General features: G+C 36.8%; 1 protein-coding gene across 1 annotated transcript in view; it reads left to right on the plus strand.

Moving 5' to 3' along the window:
• Positions 1-11,940, plus strand: part of LOC126249713 (probable methylthioribulose-1-phosphate dehydratase) — a 93,910-nt gene extending 81,970 nt beyond the window's left edge. The window contains exon 7 of the mRNA XM_049951393.1: positions 10,804-11,940. Coding sequence (XP_049807350.1) covers positions 10,804-10,945 — 142 coding nt within the window. The 3' untranslated portion in view covers positions 10,946-11,940. The remainder of the gene's footprint in view (positions 1-10,803) is intronic.
• Positions 11,941-19,423: the final 7,483 nt, after the last annotated feature.

Consider the following 19,423-nt stretch of genomic DNA (forward strand, 5'->3'; position numbering starts at 1 on the left):
TACACACAGACTCATTTGTAATTGTTAATGTGCATGCAGCCAAGAAAAACAAATATGTCATATTTTGCCCAAATTGCAAGCTATTGTGCTTCAGGCTGTGATTCGGGTATAACACATAATGTCAAATATCTCCCGAAACAAGGAATGAAGTTTGTTTGGTCCCGAGTCCCAGATATTGACTTCATAAATGAAGAACAGATAACGTTAGTTCTAACTGCACCAGATGTTGTGAAATGAGGATTTAGGATTAAGATGAATGAAATGGAAGGTGATATGCTCAACTAAATTTGGAACTATGTGTGTGATACTCTGTCCAAGTTCCTTTCATTCTGTTTAAAATTCTGATGATTGATAACACTGATTTATGTAAAGTACTAGGTTTATTCTTTCATGAGGCTTAATAAAGCATTTAAAAAAACTTCAGGCGAGTGAATTTATTTACGGGTGGCCCAAATTTCATTGTGTTTTTGAAATACCGACCATAAATGGTTTGGTAGTTGACAACTTTGGTGGAAATATGGCCAGTCAGTGTATCCTCATATCCATGCCAACTTTGACCATTACTTGCTCTGCATTTTAGAAAATGCATTTTACTAATTAGTATATACTCCTTTCATAAAATCCCTTATGTTTACTACCATAAGAAGCACAGACGTTAAAAAAGTCATGATATCACATTTTAATCTTTAAATTGGTTGAAGTATACTCTGTATATGGTATCTTAATTGTTCACTACGTGGGGTTTCCTAAAAAAAATAAACTTCAGCCACTTACTGGATGGCAAGAAATTCTTTTACATACACAAATAAAGGACCCTTTTGAAGTAACTGAGACAAAGGGGAAGGCAGCGTTAAAGCAATGTTGAACCGACAAATTTGAACTGAAATTTACCTCTTCTTTTGCCAAAAGTGTCTGGTGATTTCCCTGCATTGTTTTCACAAAATCTTTGAATTATTCTCACAGAATTGAAGCTTACCCATGTGTTATCACTATTCGCCTTGTCAGCTGAGAGACAGGGTGGAGCAACTCTTAGTTTTGCTCTCCTGCATGCAGAATTCAATGGCATTATCAATTATTTTTCTTGCTCTACTCTGTAATGTAATGCCCCTTGCCCTTCTTCAAGGAGTGGGAAGACTATCTGGCATTGTCTCTGATTGGCCAGGAACTGCTTCATCACTCAAGAGACCTATTACTTTACTACGCAGCACGACAGTCACTTCACAGTGGCTACATATACAAGGTGCTGTATTTAGATCACTGAGGTTGGCAGTAGCTGGATGCAAAACAGTGAATGGACAGAAGTCAACTGATTTCTGCCAATTCAGAACTAGGGAACCATCTTTCTCCTCATTGTGAACAAATTTTAGTATCTTTGGTTTATAATTAGAGCAAACATATGCACACACATAGCCCCCACAAAGAATACTCATTATATTCCAAAATACTTCAATCATTAATAAAGAGTTGTTGGCCTAAATTCAGTCTATACTGAGTAGATCACCTGCAGATTTATATGTCAAAACCAACCATTTAAAAGTCCTAAATGGCTGACAAAAATGATGCCACTGAATGTTTCAGTTCATGTTTGACAGAAATGGACTTCCAATGATAACAGTTGTCCTTGCTGTCATTTGAATACTCCACTTGTGCCACTGTAATGTACACAAACAGCATATGGAGAAGAGGTCAAATGCTATTACGATTCTGGGAGATTAGTCATATGAATATAAAAATCACTCTATATTAATGTTAAACTATAAAAGTCCTGGGTGTAATACAAATGAAGGAAGAAGTAAAGAAAATGACTCGTGTATAACTGGGGCAATGAGCACTCAACACATACAATTCAGATTGTTGCTGAGCTACAGGCAGTGTCCTTCTTCTTTAGACACACACACACACACACACACACACACACACACACACACACACACACGCGGGAGGGGGGGGGAGAGAGAGAGAGAGAGAGAGAGAGAGAGAGAGAGAGAGAGAGAGAGAGACTGACTGACTGACTGACCGATGGATCTACAACCACACCCAATCTTTCACTTCCTTGTCCGATCAACACTGATATCTATGCATATCTTTCTTCAGTTCACCAAAGATTTGAAAATCATTTGGAGAAAGATCCTGGCTGTATGGAAGATGTTGCAGTGTTTCCCAACCAGATCACTGAATCGTGGCCTTCGCCCGATTAGCAGTGTGGGGGTGGGTGCTATCATGCAACTGGATGATTCTGACAGGCAGCATTCATGTGCATTTTGACTTTGTGGACCATTGCAGTTTCTGCAAAGTGTCTCCACAGCACTGCACAATGTGTTTGGTCTCTCACTCAAGGAACTGAACAAGCAGCAGGCCCCTTGCAGTTGAACGGTGAGGTCGTCATGACCTTACGTGGCGCCACCATTTCGAGCCCGAGGGCAACAAGCAAAGCCAACAGTGGGAGCATATCATACCTTCCCCACCAAAGAGATACAAAGCTGTTCACATAAGTTCTAGTAAGTTGAATGGTAACCCCCGCCTATTCAGCTACAAAGACAACTGATACAACATTATCTATGTAGTTATAATGCAGTATAACTATATGTATAACACCAACATATTCTATTTACAGAAAAGTTTGTCTACTTTCTTTAATTGTTGTAGAATAGTAACAGGACCAAGTCTGGAATTTTTTTTCTGTTCTGAGAGTTACCAGTGGAAAAGGAAAACAGACACGCATTTCATTTGTGTTGGTGCTGTACGTGACTTTATCTGTGACTGATTACAATGGCTAATTTTTGCACTGTTAAGTGTATCCAGTTTGGGCGATTAGGAATCTTACAGTATCTTGAGATTGTATTGTAGATTGCTTGGTAAATTCTGCCAGTAAAGCAGACATAGAAAACCTGGTGTGCTTACAGTCTTGTCACCGCCAATTTTCAACAGCAGCAGCAGCAGCTGCTGCTGCTGCTGCTGATAGCCTTGTAATGAATTTTTTTTTTCTTTTCCAGACCAAAATATACCTGATCATATGATATCACATTAAATTGGAAAGTCATATAAATGGTCTTCCTGACCATGGTGAACAAATGCCTGTGTTTAACATCTTCAGCATCCCTCAGAATGGAACTGGTCTCCTATTAAGAGCAGTTAGAATAAAGAAGGAATCTATTTAAACCTTAAAAATCACTCCTTCAAGAAATTTACTAGAGACTCTTATCTTGCAGATTATATTAATTTAGAAGTACAATTTATTTTCTAATGAATTACTAGTTTTTCTTTCAAGTATTTGAAACAGTTAACGCAGAACAGGGAATCAGCAATCATAAAGCGGTTACTGCATTGATGATTTGAGCCGTAAATAGGAATATTAAAAAAGGTAGGAAGATTTTTCTGTTTAGCAAAAGTGACAAAAAGCAGATTTCAGAGTACCTGACGGTTCAACACAAAAGACCGATGACCTCACTGTCTGGTCTCCTTCCCCACAACAAACAATCAACACAAAAGTTTTGTCTCAAGTACAGATAGTGTTGAGGATCAGTGGACAAAGTTCAAAACCATCGTATAATATGCATTAGATGAGCATGTGCCAAGCACGATTGTAAGAGATGGAAAAGAGCCACCGTGGTACAACAACAGAGTTAGAAAACTGCTGCGGAAGCAAAGGGAACTTCACAGCAAACATAAATGTAGCCAAAGCCTAGCAGACAAACAAAAAATTCTGCGAAGCGAAATGTGGTGTGAGGAGGGCTATGAAAGAGGCATTCAATGAATTCGAAAGTAAAGTTCTATGTACTGACTTTGACATAAGACCAAAATTTCTTAGGATTTTCTGCAAAGCGGTAGGTGGATCAAAACAAAAGTCCAGACACTCGGTGACCAAAATGGTACTGAAACAGAGGATGACAGACTAAAGGCCGAAATACTAAATGTCTTTTTCCAAAGCTGTTTCACAGAGGAAGACTGCACTGTAGTTCCTTCTCTAGATTGTCACACAGATGACAAAATGGTAGATATCGAAATAGACGACAGAGGGATAGAGAAACAATTAAAATTCCTCAAAAGAGGAAAGGCCGCTGGACCTGATGGGATACCAGTTCGATTTTGCACAGAGTACGCGAAGGAACTTGCCCCCCTTCTTGCAGCGGTGTACCGTAGGTCTGTAGAAGAGCGTAGCGTTCCAAAGGATTGGGAAAGGGCACAGGTCATCCCCGTTTTCAAGAAGGGACGTCGAACAGATGTGCAGAACTATAGAGCTAACGTCGATCAGTTGTAGAATTTTGGAACACATATTAAGTTCGAGTATTATGACTTTTCTGGAAACTAGAAACTATTCTGTAGGAATCAGCATGGGTTTCGAAAAAGACGATTGTGTGAAACCCAGCTTGCGCTATTCGTCCACGAGACTCGGAGGGGCATAGACACGGGTTCCCAGGTAGATGCCGTGTCTCTTGACCTCCGCAAGGCATTCAATACAGTCCCCCAAAGTCGTTTAATGAATGAAGTAAAAGCATATGGACTGTCAGACCAATTGTGTGATTGGATTGAAGAGTTCCTAGATAACAGAACGCAGCATGTCATTCTCAATGGAGAGAAGTCTTTCGAAGTAAGAGTGATTTCAGGTGTGCCGCAGGGGAGTGTCATAGGACCGTTGCTATTCACAATATACATAAATGACCTTTTGGATGACATCGGAAGTTCACTGAGGCTTTTTGCGGATGATGTTGTGGTATATCGAGAGGTTGTAACAATGGAAAATTGTACTGAAATGCAGGAGGATCTGCAGCGAATTGACGCATGGTGCAGGGAATGGCAATTGAATCTCAATGTAGACAAGTGTAATGTGATGCGAATACACAGAAAGAAAGATCCCTTATCATTTAGCTACAAAATTGCAGGTCAGTAACTGGAAGCAGTTAATTCAATAAATTATCTGGGAGTACGCATTAGGAGTGATTTAAAGTGGAATGATCATATAAAGTTGATCGTCGGTAAAGCAGATGCCAGACTGAGTTCATTGGATGAATTCTAAGTAAATGCAATCCGAAAACAAAGGAAGTAGGTGACAGTACGCTTGTTCGCCCACTGCTTGAATACTGCTCAGCAGTGTGGGATCCGTACCCTATAGGGTTGATAGAAGAGATAGAGAAGATCCAACGGAGAGCAGCACGCTTCGTTACAGGATCATTTAGTAATCGCGAAAGCATTACAGAGATGACAGATAAACTCCAGCGGAAGACTCTGCAGGAGAGACGCTCAGTAGGTTGGTATAGGCTTTTGTTGAAGTTTACAGAACGTACCTTCATTGAGGAGTCAAGCAGTATATTGTTCCCTCCTACGTATATCTCACGAAGGGACCATGAGGATAAAATCAGAGAGATAAGAGCCCACACAGAGGCATACCGACAATCCTTTTTTCCACGAACAATACGAGACTGGAATAGAAGGGAGAACCGATAGAGGTACACAAGGTACCCTCCGCCACACACCATCAGGTGGCTTGCGGAGTATGGATGTAGATGTAGAGATGTAGATACCTCCCTTAGTACATAACGATACTGTGAGGAAAAAAGAATATATGTACACTACTGGCCATTAAAATTGCTACACCACAAAGATGACGTGCTACAGATGCGAAATTTAACCGACAGGAAGAAGATGCTGTGATATGCAAATGATTAGCTTTTCAGAGCATTCAAACAAGGTTGGCGCCGGTGACGACACCTACAACGTTCTGACATGAGGAAAGTTTCCAACCGATTTCTCATATACAAACAGCAGTTGACAGGCGTTGCCTGGTGAAACGTTGTTGTGATGCCTCATGTAAGGAGGAGAAATGCGTACCATCACGTTTCTGACTTTGATATAGGTCGAATTGTAGCGTATCATGACTGCAGTTTATCGTATCGCGACATTGCTGGTTTGACTGCTGCCCTGGCCAGCACATTCTCCAGATCTCTCACCAATTGGAAACGTCTGGTCAATGGTGGCCGAGCAACTGACTCGTCACAATACGCCAGTCACTACTGTTGATGAACTGTGGTATCGTGTTGAAGCTGCATGGGCAGCTGTACCTGTATACGCCATCCAAGCTGTGTTTGACTTAATGCCCAGGCGTATCAAGGCCGTTATTACGGCCAGAGGTGGTTGTTCTGGGTACTGATTTCTCAGGATCTATGCACCCAAAGTGCGTGAAAATGTAATCACGTGTCAATTCTAGTATAATATATTTGTCCAGTGAATATCCGTTTATCATCTGCATTTCTTCTTGGTGTAGCAATTTTAATGGCCACTAGTGTAGTATCCAAAGTTATAAAATCTTGCCGAGCTACATTATTGTAAGATTAATTGTAAAATTTTAGCAGAAGCAGCTGAGAAATTAGAAAGGACTTGCACAGGATCTGAAAATAATAAAATCAAAACAGTTCACCCAGCTACACTACTCTTTAACTGTATTTTATTGTATAAAACACTCACTAGGAGCCCATTTTGGCATGTTTTCGTCGTCAGGTGCTCTGTAACCACGTAAGTGATAGTCTTATTACAGTGGTCTGTAACTATTATCAGAAAAGTTATAATACTTTCGTTTGGTGTTTTCTTACCTTACGTGTAATATTGTTGCTGCCATGACCTGTCTTTTTTTATATAATTAATAGTTTCTCCTTAGGTGTACATCGGAGACACACGTCTGGCTTCAGTCGGTTTTATATACCCGGTTTTTCTGTTGACAGTTTGGATGAGAGTGGATCAGTGATATTACATGCTTACATAATTACCATTATAATTTGGATGTGTGGAATTCTGGTTGTTATATTATCTCCATAGGTTTGGTGCTAATTGTGTTTTAGGTTTAGAATTTTATGTTACTTTTTTTAAAATAATTTTGTTATTGTCTATGATTTTTTATGTTTTCTTGGTGATTTTGTTGTGTACTCTTCATGTTGTTATTACTGTTACTATGGATATGTATTATTTAGTGTCTGTGATTTGTTACCTTCTGCAGTTTCTTGCTTCATAATGTGAATAAAGATTTCTGTGTGCTTTTTGTGCTTCAGGTTGTTGTTCATTCAGCAAATTTGTGGGGTTGCTGTACACATGTGAATATATCTCTTATTTCTTCAAGGATGTTTATGATTGTTCCCTTTTGTGTAATATGGAGCGTTTCTAGTGCTTCATTTATGGGTTTATGTCATGTTTTTTTGTTTTTAGATGTTGAAAAAATGTGGATAGGTTGTTTTCACTTCCTCTGGTATGCTCTTTATACCTAATGTTGAAGTTTCTACTGGTTTGCCCTATGTAAAATTTGTGGCATTGTTACATGAAATTTTGTGATTCATAAAATAACAACCATTTGAAGAGCAGTGTAGTGGGCTGATATTGATGATAACCATGCCATTAGAGGACATATTTTGCAGTGCAGGCCCCAAAGAAGAAGAAAAAAAAAAAAAAATCAGAACGGTTTGGAATGTGAAAAAAAGAACTTACTTAGCTTTAACCCTAGAATGGACAGGCAAAAGAGAACACAAATGGGTGGGCTGGGTGTGACAGTCCCAACATTTCCTGTACGTTCCAGGATAAGGAAGACATAAATTTTCAACAGCAGTGCTAAAAATATGTCTCATTGTTTATCAGTATTTAAATTTACCATATATTTCTTTAAAAATAAGATAGTACTCCTCTTAAAATTAATTATTCAGTATTTAAAAACATTCTTGAACATTTAAAACCCCTTTGTTCATTCCTTAAAAGCTATGAATTTAAGAATGTCACACACAGTATTACACATTTTAGTGTATAATACAATCTGATAAAAAAAAAATGGTGGTCTCGCTTTGTGATAATGTGTACTTGCTACAAAATCTTCGTGTAACATTACAGAGTGGACAGACACAGCTGCTTCCAAAATTTTTACAAAAATATTTTGTTTTGTTGTCTTTGCATTTAGAACAAGGACTTAATTTGCCTTCTGGAACAACTTCCTTCTCAGTGGTTATTCCAGATAGCTATGCTGCCAGCTGGTGAATGTTCATCAGGATAGTCTTCTGATTAGCTCTCTGTGCCATGTGAGATTTTATCAGTTCCAAACCCAATTGCTTGAAAAAATAATCTTCTTGAAATATCCAGTTCTATGTTTGCTATGTATACTACCAATGTATTTATACCAGCAATGCTCAAAAGGGCATAAAACATTCACAATGGCCAGCATCTTGTTTACCTTAGGACATTATATTTTGAACACATCCATTATGTGAATATTATATAATCAAACACATCTCAAAAGAAGACAAAATCTTCACAGTGACATGCTTGGAGGGGAAGATTTCTGTTTCTGTGCTACAAGTGTCTCAAAATTCTTTCATATTCATTTTGCCTCCATAAAGAATGCCAGAAATGTACAAAAGACTTAAAAATGCCCTTAACACCTCTTTTTCCAAGTACCTTGCAGTATTTGGGTTACTTTTGCAAAGAGGTTTTACATGATCTATTATCAAATCGAGCAAATAGTCAGTGAACAGATTCCAGGTCACTTTCAGTAACAAAATTAGGATCTCAATCCAAACAACCACCACCACCACCACCACCACCACCACCACCACCACCACTTTCTGACAACAGTGTTTAAATTCCTTCTTCAATTAGTGGATGCTGACAAGCCATTTTAAGCAGTTTTATTGTTCAGTCACTATAACAAGAAACAAACAGAAAAAGCTAATGTAAACAGACAAACTGTGGGTCTTTATGACCCATAACATGTTTCCCATAACAGAAATCAACTGGCAAACAAAGAGGAATGATGAAACAAGTAGTGGTCTCTAGAAATGTTCACTGAAAAGCTACAGTGAATGGCTTACTTATAAGTAGTGTACTCTTGCAGATGAAAATCTGCCTTGGTCTGGGAGACCCAGCCTGTCCGTTCTAGTGTTAAAAAAGCCTCTCTTTAAAATCAAGAGTTCAGTAATGGTCGATAAACACACAGATAATATTTTCAACAACCATTTCTCAACTGTCATGTGAATCGCTCACAACTTTTAATTAAATAAAAAAAATAAAAATAGAAAATCATTTGCTCAATAACATGGTGTTTGGGAATAGACAGTATTTCCAGTTCTAAATTTAAATGTGCCTAATATTGCTTATATCTGAATCATCTCTCTTTCTCAAAGAGTAATTCTACATAGAATGAAAATGCTAGTTTTTACAAATGTTGTGAATTGTTGCCCTGTCTCTTGTTTAACTACATCAATTGAAGTTAATGTAAAAGCATTGTGCAGCAGGATGCAGGCACATCTTAAAAACCTGAACCAAAATAACAGTAAATTTGGTTTCAAAATGGTATTTTTGTAGATGAAGCCATTGTCTCATTGAAGAGTGTACTTTTATTATATTAACAATAAGAACTAATCAGTTGATGTCCCCCATGATATCTCTGATACTTGTATAGGTAACCAGATAAGTTTAGAGAAGGCCTAACATATCACAGTACCACAAGTTGACATGGAAGTATAGATCAGGATAAAAAGTGTATAGTTATGGAACTACATGGCTAACAGGCATCTGTTTAAAATTGTGCACAGATTGCTGGTAGAAAGCCACAGTCAGTTTCAGATGTCCCAAACACTGTATCCGAAAAACCTGAGTTTAAAAACATGTCTGTTTGCAACATTCTTTGCAGCTTGTTCCACAACATGTTTGCAGTGTTGTTCATTGTTCATGTCCCCATCTACACTAGCAACAAACATTTCTACATAAGTATTTGCATCGTCTGCTACGCTAACTAGCAGCAATCATTTCACATTGTGTATTCATATCAGACTATCCTATGACCTGGTGCTGCATTAATAATACTTGACAAACTAAGTAGACGAATAAAATGACATAGTCATCGCTGGCAGACAAAAACATACTGTAGAAGATGTGACAGAAATAATATGCTGTGTGAGCTGCATTTGGAAGATGGTTCTAGTTTTCATAACAGTATTAGGATGTCACTGTGTGAATTTGCAATTGTAGTGAATGTTATAATGCCAGTTCTTTCAAAGAAAGGCACAAATTTCAGAAAAGCAATACCTGTGAAGTAAAGACATACTGTTACTTTTTGTTTTTTGGCAACAGGAGATCATATCAAAACCTTGCGTATTTGTTCCACATTTCAAATTCAACCATATAAACATTCCAGAGGCACTCCTGTGCCTCATACAGACAGTAAAAGCAAACACTCGTGCTGTGTAGCAGCATTTAGTGATAGCAGGCCAGGAAGACTGTTCCTTTGATCTGTACCGACACAGCTGCAAACACTGGTTTCGTGTTGCCAATTCAGTGTACACACACCTTGAGTGGGGTGTAATACACCATGGAGTCCCCTAAGGTGCTGTAGCCCTCACTGATTTAAATGATAATTGTTTGCCTTTGTTCACCAAAAAAAAAAAAAAAAAAATCTAAATTTACATTGTCTGCTGGTGACACAAGTGTTGTCATGAATAGTGTCAAATTCTAACTTAGTCAGATGTCAGTGGTATACTGGAATAAGTTATGCTTTAGTTCACTGTTAACTCCTCCTTGATAAATTTGAACTTCCTTTGATGCATATTTTGTGTGAAAGATGTTTTCAAAATTTAATTTTCTCCTCTTTCTTGATTGTATAGATCAACATCTCCCTATATTAAAAAACAATTTTCCCCTTCTTTCCATTGTTTATAATGATGTACAAGGATTTCAAAAATTATATATCTGAAATACTTTGAGATATGTTTGTTATGTAATTGTATTTATTTAACAGTTGGGCAGATTCAAAATTTTACCTACTCTGTTTCACCCACTTAGGTGCGAGTGCTACGATTATCTCTTTGATTTGGCAGTTCAGATGAAACTACATGGTTTGAATCCTCAGCACTCTCCAGTGGACTACGAACTAAGGATTCAGAAAGAGAAACAAGAGGAGCGACTGAACATAAAGCCAACCTAAGCTTTGGATTGAGAAAGTGTTTTTGATACTTTAATCTTTTTTATTGGGGACATACCAAAGATTTTTAGTTACAACCTTTTAATTGTGTATATAATGATAAAAGCAGTCTTGGTCTATGAATTCCTGTACCAATATAATTTATGTTTGGTCTCAATTGTTGTGATATGTTATCTAAGCCAAAACATCATAATTACATTATTCTTCCTGCAAGAAAGAAACCCCAGAGAATGTGGACTCTATTGGCTTTCAGTTAACATCTGAATACTCTGTTTTAACATTTGAATATTACTTATAATCCATCAGACTTTTCAGTTTACTCCAAACTGAAACTTTTTTAAGTAGCTTCCTTGGTACTTTAATGAATGTCTTAAATATTATTTAGAAGCAACTTTCTGCTTTACATCTTTTTATTCTGTTTGCTTCAAAGGAGGTTTTTTTATACATAACTTTGATTTCATGCAGTAACAGTATTGTTTTGAATGTTATGTGTTTTAATGTACGTACTAGATATTCTTTTAAAAATTAGTAACTTGTGTAGTAATAATATACATAAACATATTTTCTCAATGTACTGAAATGTGCCAAAAACATTTGATATAAAAAAATAAATTTTGGGGGCATAAAAATAAGTGTTATCTGAAGCTAGTTTTAATTTTTAAGAGTAGATGTTTCTGGGTTATAATAAATGTTATCATTGTAGGAAATTGTGTTTCTAGTGATGGTGCATGAAAACTGTATGTTCATTACTTTGATGATATTGATGTGCCATATATATTATTAAGGCAGCTTATTATGTTGAAACACTGGAAAGTATTGCATTTACTTAGCGAGAGATCTGTGTATGTGTTCACATATAAATCATAATGTTTTGTCTCCTAAATATATTTTGATGTCAACATATTTCATGTTTGTGTCACTGCTATTGCAAAATGGATGTATACTGTCATCTTTGTCATTGGTGAGTTATAACGAAATGAAACGGTTACTATGTGTAAGATTTTTGAGTTTTCTATTGTAAATTACCTATCACCCCCCCCCCCCCCCCCCTTTCGTTCCTCCAATATTAATTTTCCAAAGTGTTTCAGAATTGAATTATCATACAATGTTTAATATTTACTGTTTACTACATTTAAGCTGTTTCAACTTGTAAAGCAAGTAGAAAAAGATGATGTGACTTGCAGAGAAGCAAGTTTCACTATAACAGTTAACTTCCTCTTCTTACTGAAGTGGACTGGGGTGAAGAGTCACTTCTGTGCAGGATTGGACTGTGGCAGTTGGTGATGGTTAGAGTGCATACCTTTATTAGCTTAAATATTTTATTGAGATTCATGCTACTACATTGTTAGTGCTGTGATGTAGTAGCTCCGCCCCCTTTAGTGCATGGCATGGTAGACTTGTGCACTGCAGTGGCCAGCTGTCATCCAACAAGCTGGCCATGATGTCCAAGCTGACACCCGGAAGCCTGCTCAGTAGTGCTTACTCCAGTTAGGCATGGCATGACAGCCTCTGGGAGTGGAACTCACCCCTATGAGCAAAGGAACAAGGTCACCACCTCCAGCACAGGATGGCAGTGTCTGTACTGCCCCGGCCATGATTCACTGGCCCCGATTGCCCTCCCCCCACCCCTTTCGTGCCCCCTTCCCTCGGCAGGGGTCTGGCTGCTGCAGAACTGAGCCTGGGGGCTCTGGTATCAAGTCCAGGAAGTAGGGATCAGAAAATTTTTTAAAATATTGATATATATTGTATTGATATTTATAAAAGTTGTCAATATTATTGAGACAAAATATCGATATTTCGATATATCAGTCGATTTTTCTTAATATTTGCAGGAATTTTTAAAAATCATCAAAGCCATAGAAATGATTAACAAAGATTTAAAAACTGACAAATACTAACCAATAACACACACGATGTACTATAAAATTACTTATTTGCAAAACAACTTATTAATGAAATCAATTGGCAGTAGACATTAATTGAACTCTTTGCTTAATATGTTCCCCTGTTAGCCTGCTTGTGTTATCTGGCACAACCAAGTTTATTAAGAAAAACACTCTTTCCAATGAAACAGCATATTAGGTATTATTGACTAATTTCTGAAAAAAAAAAAAAACAGGTGTGAAATGTTAACTATCAATACAGAACTATACAGTATCACAGTTCCATTCTAAATGTGGTTGATGGAGATATTGATTTAACTCATTGGGCACAGCATCAGAACTCTAAATTTGTTTGGTGACTGAGCTTTGGTACAACAGTTTTCCCTGTGATGACCAAACTGAAGGCTTGCTAGTCTCTTCTTGTGTTACATCCGAAACTTTATGTTCAAGGGATAGGTGACCCATCCACGTATCCTTCGATCAAACTTCGTCAATTATTCTCGCTATTACAGCTGATGCTGCACGAGGAGAATCAAAGTGAATGCACTTGAACCAGGGATCCAAAATTGTAGCTATGACAAGGAAAGTATTTGTTTTGAAAGGAAGTAGTGTGTCTTAAGGGCAGGTGGGATACCCTATCCCGACAATGTTAAATTTAGTTACTTGGCTTCCCTGCATTTCAGGAACCACTGTAGCCAATGACATGAAACTTTTATAGGGTGTTAAGCTGTATGTTCTGAGTCTACTGAACTACAATAATTGCATTTCAGCCGCTGCTTTCGGAAACACAATTTTTTAATTACACTGTTAAAATGTTGTGTACTTTTTTTGTATGTAATCTTAAATAATTTTAATTGTACATAACATTATGTTGTTCTTTTAGTTCAGTAGACTTAGGACATGTACGTTATTACTCCCTGAAAATTTGAATACTCTACTTGAAGTGGTTTCTGAGATTTAAGGAAAAATGTAAATTTTCAGAAATGGCTTCTAAAGTTTCAAAAGACTGTAACTCACTTGATATATGCTCAATTTTTTATTTTTAGTCACTCAGAAGCACCCTGCACCATATTGTATATCATTCTCTTTATCTTTTTCCAAGTTTTCTTTCTTCTTTCTGGACTCCTTGGTGGCCAACTGTGCTGCATACTATCAATGCAAACTTTGAATGAGATTTTCACTCTGCAGCGGAGTGTGTGCTGATATGAAACTTCCTGGCAGATTAAAACTGTGTGCCGGACCGAGTCTGCCAGGAAGTTTCATTGCGAACCTTGTCCGTCCGTTCAAGTTCTCTGATGCAGTTTGCTCCAGGATTAATTCCCATATGCTGTAGCACTTTAACCCTACCAATGTTGCCATCATTAAAAGCAATAACAGCATCACTGACACCCCCCCCCCCCCCACTTTAGTATCTTCATTCCAACAAAAACATTTTTTTGGTAAGCGAGTCCTTATAACATTATTACGACGACTCACTGGGATTTTGAGTCTGACAATGCAGACACTTCAGTAATTGCGGATTTTGCACTGTGAATCTGGTCAAGGAGGGCAAAGGTGGTGTACTAGTTTTTCATCAGGTGACAGTCTGTGGAAGATGGTAGCCCATACTACCTGCTTCATTTTCAACAAATCCTCAGTATTATTTCAATGGCCATCCCATAATACTGTTGTAGTTCATCAGTCATTTTCTCTGTCAGCCTGCCTCTTATGGTTTTACCATCAGAAAGTTTCTTGTTTCTCAAACTTTGTTTCAACTTCCTCGACCTAGTGCCCAGCCTCTTCTGGACATGACCAACACTGTTAACCTTTATAACACAGCAATCCACAGCCTTCTATATAAAAAAATTACCAATTTTATTCGATCTTGAAGTAATACACACACAATTTTTAACATTTTCAACTGGTGTAGATTGTTGATGGTGTTAGGACAGCAACCAGCCACAAATTTACTTTCAGTTCCTTTATTCAAAGGGTACTAATCCTCAGACGGTTTACATGCTTTCTTTATGACATGTTTTTTTTTTTTTCAGATTAATTGTCCTAAAATATAAATATAACATCATTATAAACACGCCACACACAGATGGTTGCGTTACAGATTTTTGTTGCATGTGACTTACGTGAAACGTCGGTTTGGAGTGTTTGTTTTCATAACATTCGTCCAACAGATGTAACTGCATTCTTTTGTTGCACACGTAAATTGTTCTCACTGAACACTTTAGATTTGTCACTGAGAAGATTTCTACCATGCACCACATGTTTTGATACATACAAAGAGATTACAAACAAATGAGTATCATAGATACTATGATGTATTGTAACATTTGACGATGATGTCCTATGTTTGGAAAGGATCATATATTCATTTACGCAACTGTAATACCTTTTACACTAGTACAGAGGAATTGAATTTTTGAGTTGATTTTGTTAAATTAATTATAAAGAAAGCATGTAAACCATCTGAGGATTAATCACAACGATTCGAAACTGGTAACGGTACCCTTTGAATAAAGGAACTGAAAGTAAATTTGTGGCTGGTTGCTGTCCTAACACCATCGACATTTGTCTTCAACAACAGCCACGGTCTCCATCATGTCGTCATATGACAAAATCGGTGTAGGTTGTATTGAAAAAATATTATTATTTTATTTTTTCAACATTTTTTTATATTAATGTGATGCCCTGAATGATAAATGAAAGAAAAAGCTGTTTTGGAAAAAAGATCTGTTTATTAGCACAAAAACTATAGACCATCCCATTTTTGGGACATCGGCAAAATTAGCAGTATTAATGTCAATATAGAAAACTATGATCAACATTGTGAACAAAATAAAACCACCGTTTTTAATATTATCGAGCATCTATTCAGTGCAAAATAGAACAAAATGCTTGTCACGTACACCAACATTGCACCTACCACATATTTCTGTCACTATTTTTTTTCATTTGTCATGGACATCTCTTTATTATTTTAATTTATATATAAAAGTGGTTTGCTCACCTGTCCTCCCATTAGTTTGCTTCCTTGTAGCCCTCTGCTTTTCGGTGTTGGTCCTCTTTTCTTTGAAAAGTGCATCACTGTTCTTCTTCAGACATCCAAAAGTGAGATCTTCTCATCTGAGTTAGCAATTTGGTATGAGTCATGTGTTTACCATACAGTTATCAATCATCCATGTGAATAATGGCCACCATCACATTTTTAATCTTGTCATCCTATAAAGTGATATCTGCCTGTCCAGTAGATCAATGCCTGCTCTCAGTGCATACTCTCATGCGAAAGCCTTTGTTCTACCCAAAGAAGAGGCATAGAAGAAAATTTATGTTGTTCTATTGGAAAGTGTAGATATTATTTTGTTCTGTAGTAGTAGTAGTAGTAGTAGTAGTAGTAGTAGTAATCTCTAGCTCCTCAGGAAAAAATTCCTCAGACACCTGGGCACCGTCTTATTTGATAGATATTCTGCAACATAATTTTCTTTGCTCTTTCCTGGCTCATTAGTGTTTCTGTACATTGGTTCACATTTATGCCACTTGAATTTGTGTTTTCCAGTCCATATCCTAATGCTTTTCTTTTCTTCTCTTAGCTTCTGGAGTTAAAAATGTAACATTAACTTTACCTTCTGATCATAAGTTCCAATGTACCTGCTACATTTTGTACAACATAGTCACTATTCAGTGTATTGTCTTCAGTGTCTTCTTCATCTACATTGGGTGGAATAATCACCAATTTTAGTCCTCACCATTGTCTTCTCTCACTTCATAGCTCTCCAATTCTGCTAGAACTTCTTCAACTGTAAGTCCACATGGCATGTTTTTATCCAGTTGGAAAGTGCGAAAGGAAATATTTCATTCTACCACCTAACCTTCAAGAAACTCTCATAAAATGCAAAGAAAGCAGATCTATTTCAACAATGTAAATACTAATTTTTTTATATAAGATTTGTAGAGATAGGCACATCTAAAAGGAGTGATACAACAACATTCCATTTCCCTATTATTGGGATGCATAAAATAAATTGATATTGGACTTACTCCAGGAAATCTGAAATATGTTGAATGTTACATGGACATCCATACGGTCATAAACATATTCAGACAACTAATTACAATTAACTGTTGTGCAGAAACTGCTATTAGGTGTACAGTGGAGCCAAGTGTGAAGATGGAGAACAGGCGAATTAATTCTTTTCCTAAAAAAAGCTAATCGGCCAAAAATTATTTCTTTTAAAGTTCATAGCATTAACTGATTGTTTAAAATATGCCACAATAGATTTGACCTGATCTCTAAGCCCTGAAAATGTATTATCCTCCTTTAGTCCACCATCGACTACTCAGTTTAGTGGTGTGTCGTGTAAAGATTCCTCTTTTCATGTCCTAAAACAATCGTGCTGCTGCAGATAAATTTGCACTGCCATCAGTAGTAAGAGAGAGAGAATTTCATTTTTGTCTGACACTCTCTCTTCTATAATTTTTTACCAGTGATTTCTGATGTAATGTCCTGTGTGCATCTTAAATACAATGCCCATCATGCGAGAGTATTAGATATTATCACACTATAAATATTGTTTTATTCATAACTTATTATCTGGAGATAATAATTTGGAAAGTAACTTTTTATTGAACAAAACTTATGACAAAGTCTGTGCACAAATAAAATTGTATTTTGAAGCACAAAACAGCCACATGTTGTGAAGAAAGTGAATTGTCAATACCAAGAAACACCTTGTGGAGTTGGGGACAGTCAGTTTGTCACCTGTAAAAGAAACAAATTTTGCTTCAGTCATGTTTTTTTATATTTTATCTCTACTGTGTTACCTACAATTCAGAAGTGTTGGTTACAGAATAGTTATATAAATTATTGTATATAACAATGCAAATCTCATTAAAATTAAATTATGAAAATATAATTAAAAACCTTTTACCTGGAAAGCATTTTGTAGAGAAGGGAAGCCATGTGCACAAATTTTTTCATTCCAACATTTTCCACTCATGAAAATGGCAAATTATCTTAAGAGATTGGGTTGATCAAGTCTTGTGCAATCCCACAATGCTTTTGGACGCCTTCTGAAGAATTAAAATTAGAACTAAATAAGAACTCTTAGAAACAGTAATTATTTATATTAAAACTATTGATAGTTTTAAAGCTTGGCACAGGCCTCACTTAGTGTTTGACACTGTGATTTGTTAATTTTAGCTGAACAATAATAAAATAAAATTGAAACTTTAGCACCCTGAATAGCTTGTTCAGACTTGTTGAATTTCAATTATGAATAAAAGATAAATATTTTCAACAAATCCAGGCTTAAAAGCACAAATATGGTAATTTAAATTTACCATCATAACTAGTACTTTCCTCCAAACAATCTCATAGGGTTGGTTGCTTTTTTTCATCAGAGCCTTGTAGAATAGAGATCTCTGCCCCAGAATTGGCTGTGAGGTGATGTGAATCATTATTACTGCACAATGTAACCTAAAAATGAAAAGATACAGGTAGATACAATGAATTCATAGTCTAACAATTTATAAATACAGTGATGATAAAAAAAAAATAGCCGTTGATTGTCACTTTCAAAGCCCCATTAATTATGAGCTTCCTATGAAAGGGGGTGGGGGTGGAGAAAGTTGATATGATTTTTATTGTCAACCTTTGAAATCGAACAGTCATTACAAATGTTTCAACAGTATCAGTTTAATTTCTTATTCATTACTACCAATAAGCACCACATTTGAAATGGATTTCTCCATAATGCACATTCACCTAACCTTGTAGCTCATTCCAGTGGTCACTTCTACCATAGCACATGATCAGCACGAAGCAGGACTCCAACCTCCAATATAGGGTTTCACATGACATGGCTGTTTGCACCACTCTCTACAACCCCTGAGCAGAGATACGAACAAAAGTATGAAAGACCGCAATACCGTGTATCATACAGTTTGTTATGAAGCAGTATGGTATGTAATTTTACCATTTTCAGTACAGTACTTGGTATTTTGAAAGTGCACACAAAATTTAACTGACTTTTACATAACAGCAGACAAGCCACTGGCGAACAAAAGTCAGTAGAAAATGTGTGTCCGCTAAATGCACAAGAGTTGTGCTGAAAAACTTACGACAAAAAAATGGCACAAAACATTTACATGGTGAGTAAGTGAAAAAGTGCACAACCAATCGCACATTAACATTACAGATACACTTTTAAACGTGAGCTCTTTCTCACAGGCAAGCCATGGTGAGATTACTTGTTATTACTGGCTATAGCTCCGCTCCCCTCCTCCCACACCAGCACTATTAGAGCAATAATATATGTATATTATACATAGTTTGTAATTCAGAAATGTAAAAATTAGTGCTGGGTATCTGAAGATGACAATTCACTTCAATATGCATGGGAAAATAAAACAAAACTTTTCTAATCAAAATTTGGGCTGTTGTGAACAAACGGCTTCACTGTAGCGTCAATAGATGGCATGCGATATGCTACACTGAGTTGCATCGTTCTTGGGAATATTGTATGTATGTGTTCAACATAGGACAAGCTGGAAGAAGTGAAATGTCTTAACACAAAAGAAGTCTCGGGAGTCAGACACTCCTGATGTG

Source organism: Schistocerca nitens, chromosome 3 (genome assembly GCF_023898315.1).
Source record: "Schistocerca nitens isolate TAMUIC-IGC-003100 chromosome 3, iqSchNite1.1, whole genome shotgun sequence".
Lineage (NCBI taxonomy): Eukaryota > Metazoa > Arthropoda > Insecta > Orthoptera > Acrididae > Schistocerca > Schistocerca nitens.